General features: G+C 38.5%; 1 protein-coding gene across 1 annotated transcript; it reads right to left on the minus strand.

Moving 5' to 3' along the window:
• Positions 1-276: 276 nt before the first annotated feature.
• On the minus strand, positions 277-1,203 carry LOC131820519 (olfactory receptor 8D1). Its single transcript, XM_059156206.1, has one exon. The coding sequence runs from the start codon at positions 1,201-1,203 to the stop codon at positions 277-279; it is 927 nt and encodes a 308-aa protein (XP_059012189.1).
• Positions 1,204-3,813: the final 2,610 nt, after the last annotated feature.

Raw genomic sequence — 3,813 nt, forward strand, 5'->3', positions numbered from 1 at the left:
AGTCTTTTGGGTTTTCCACATATAGTACCATATCATCTGCAAAGAGTGATAGTTTGACTTTTTCTTTGATTTGGATGCCTTTAATTTCTTTTTGTTGCTGATTGCTGAGGCTAGGACTTCTAGTACTATGTTGAATAGCAGTGGTGATAATGGACATCCCTTCCATGTGATAGGGAAATATTTTAAAAGTCCAGGTAGTATGCATATTACAAGAGAATAACAAGGAAAAATGAAGGTTTGTTGAACCTTCATTTCTCCTGCCTCCAAAAGCGAGGCTCATTTCCTCACCAAAACCTTCCTCAATGCTTTCTTTACATCCTTGTTTCTCAGACTGTATATTAAAGGATTCAGCATGGGGATCACTGCGGTGTAAAACACTGAGGACACCTTCTCCTGTTCCAGGGAGTTACTAGATGGGGTTTTGAAATACATGAAGGTGATAGAGCCAAAGAAGATCCCCACAGCCATGAGATGAGAGCTGCAAGTACCAAATGCTTTGGACCAGCCCTCTGAGGATTGGATGCGAAGGATGCTGTAGAAGATGAAGGCGTAGGAAATGAAGACAGCTAGGGTGGGCACCAAAGTGTTAAATCCTGCAATGATAAAAAGCAGAAGCTCATTGAGGTGTGTATTGGAGCAGGAAAGATGGAGGAGAGGAAGCACATCACAGAAGTAATGGCTGATGATGTGGGATCTGCAGAAAGACAGTTTCATCATGGCACTTGTATGGGCCAAGGCAGAGAGAAAGCCCAGGATGAAGGCAACCAGCACGAGTAGTGAGCAGACCCAAGAGGACATGGTGACACTGTAAAGCAGTGGGCTGCAGATAGCCACGTAGCGATCATATGCCATCACGGTCAGGAGGTTACCCTCAGCCACTACAAAAACCACAAAGAAAAAGAGCTGTGCCATGCATTCAGAATAAAGGATCATATTCTTCTTCCCTAAGAAGTTCACCAGCATTTTGGGGGTAATGACAGAGGAGTAGCAGAGATCAATGAAAGACAAGCTGCTGAGGAAGTAGTACATGGGAGTGTGAAGCAAAGGGATTACCGCAATCAGGAGAATCAAGCCCAGGTTCCCCACCACTGTCACTATATAGATTCCCAGGAACAGGACGAAGAGAGGCAGCTGGAGCTCTGGTTTCTGTGTTAAACCCACTAACACAAAACTTGTTGCTGTGGAATGATTTCCTGCAACCATTTTTCTTGAGAGATCTCTGTGGAAATGGAAAAGAAGTATATATTAAAATGGATCTTTATTCTCTGTCTAAACAAAACCAGACTTGCAAGAGGAAAGTCAACAGGGACAAGGACTGAATCATAGCTCTCATTATCCCTGGTACTGTCTCCCTAAAGCACCATGTACTATTTTTATATTAGTATACACTTTCTCTTTTCCTTTGTTTCCCTCTTCCATTCATAGAGCCTTTAATTAACTTCTCCCCAGTTAACTTTCTATGTGGTTACATAATATTACACACACACACACACACACACACATTTTGTCATTTGTCCAGAATATAGGATAATATTACACACAATTTATTTTTGCATCTTCCCTTCTTACTTAAAAAAACTTTTAGAATATTCCTCCAAGACAACTGATGAATATGAACAGTGATACAATATTCAGTGATGAAGATATATCACTAAATATTACATCATCTTTTTGACAACTGTTAGCTTTTTTCTGGATTAAAAAAAAAATTGCTACTGAAATAAGTCAATCAGAGAAAGACAACTATCATATGTTCTCCTTGATATTAGGAAGTAGAGGTGGAATGTGGGGGGTTTGGAGGGTAGGAAAAGAATAAATGAAAGAAGATGGGATCAGGAGGGAGACAAACCATAAGAGACTCTTAATCTCACAAAACCAACTGAGGGTTGCCAGGGGGCGGGGGGTAGGGAAAGGGTGGTGGGGTTATGGACACTGGGGAGGGTATGTGCTATGGTGAGTGCTGTGAAGTGTGTAAACCTGGTGATTCACAGACCTGTACCCTTGGGGCTAATAATACATTATATGTTAATTTAAAAAATTTAAAAATTAAAAAAACCTGCTACTCTCAAATACATTGTCATTTAAAAATGTACATACACATATACACACCAGTGTTTTATTTCCATGACATAATTTCCCAGGAGAGATCTTTATGGATCAAAGAGTTTATAAATCTTTACTTTATATAAATGGTACAACATTGATTTCCAGGAAACTATAATAATACACATTTTCAGTAGCAATACAGGAGTACCCTTTTTCCTGCATTCCCACTAGCAATATGTATTACCTGTTTCTGCCAATGTGCTGAAAGTTACATGATGAGTCATTATTGCATTTGTCCTTTTTTATCTTCTAATGGATGTAAGCACATTTTCATAGGATACTGGCCCTTTGAACTTGTTCTGTAAATTGCTTATTGTGTTACTATTTTCTTCTTAAATTAATCTGTCTGTCCTCTGAATTCTAGTACTTTAAAAAATAAATTCTTATGAATTGATTTTATTTGTGGTATCATTGCTGTATACATTTTAAAATCTTTAAATAGCCACATATATTTGGTGTTTTTAATTTATAGATTCTAGATTCACAGTCTTGAGTAAAAATGAAATTTAGAGAAGTGAAATTTAGAGAACCTTAAGAGAAAGTGAAGTTCTAAGGGTAACTTGAGAATCTGCAGATGTGTAAGAGATTTACATGAGGTATAGGACGGTCAGAGTCTGGTTACATGCACAAAATCAGAAAGTATCTTTTTTTTTTTTTTTAATGAACATATAATGTATTTTTATCCCCGGGGTAGAGGTCTGTGAATTGCCAGGTTTACACACTTCACAGCACTCACCATAGCACATACCCTTCCCAATGTCCATAACCCCACCCCCCTCTCCCGACCCCTTTCCTCCCAGCAACCCTTAGTTTGTTTTGTAAGATTAAGAGTCATTTATGGTTTGTCTCTCTCCCTATCCCATCTTGTTTCATTTATTCTTTTACTACCTCCCAAACCCCCCATGTTGCATCTCCACTTCCTCATATCACGGAGATCATATGATAGTTGTCTTTCTCTGATTGACTTATTTCACTAAGCATGATACCCTCTAGTTCCATCCACATCATTGCAAATGGCAAGATTTCATTTCTTTTGATGGCTGCATAGTATTCCATTGTGTATATATACCACCTCTTCTTTATCCATTCATCTGTTGATGGACATCTAGGTTCTTTCCATAGTTTGGCTATTGTGGACATTGCTGCTATAGACATTCAGGTGCACGTGCCCCTTTGGATCACTACATTTGTATCTTTAGGGTAAATACCCAGTAGTGCAATTGCTGGGTCATAGGATAGTTCTATTTTCAACTTTTTAAGGAACCTCCATGCCGTTGAGAAAGTATCTTTTAATCCTCTGGTGAAACTATCAATAATATCACAGTGCTAAATCATTTTTTGAGGAACACGAAAAACAAATCTATGAACTTAAGTAAGGAATATTACTATGCTAATATTGTCCCTGGAACATAGTAGGCACTTCACTAAATGCAATTGTTTTTCCCAAAATAATCTGTTCAAAATATTACTCTATTGACTTCCCTCCCCAACATGAGGGCCACAAATTCTTTTTGGGGGGGTCAAAAAAGGAGTAGAGTCTTGGGTTACATGAGAATAAGCCATAGTCATCTAAGAGTCAAAGAATGTGAATGTTTCAATAACAAAAGTAGGGAAAGGGCCCAGGCTGATATTCAATAGTCATTCCTGAGCAGCAAAACACTGCAACTCACTTAGAAGGCAAGACAGAAAATGACTCTCCTGAAATGC

Source organism: Mustela lutreola, chromosome 1 (assembly GCF_030435805.1).
Source record: "Mustela lutreola isolate mMusLut2 chromosome 1, mMusLut2.pri, whole genome shotgun sequence".
Classification (NCBI taxonomy): domain Eukaryota; kingdom Metazoa; phylum Chordata; class Mammalia; order Carnivora; family Mustelidae; genus Mustela; species Mustela lutreola.

Bases quoted from the DNA above. Each gene is read 5' to 3' on its own strand.
- LOC131820519 (XM_059156206.1), bottom strand. From the start codon at position 1,203: ATGGTTGCAGGAAATCATTCCACAGCAACAAGTTTTGTGTTAGTGGGT.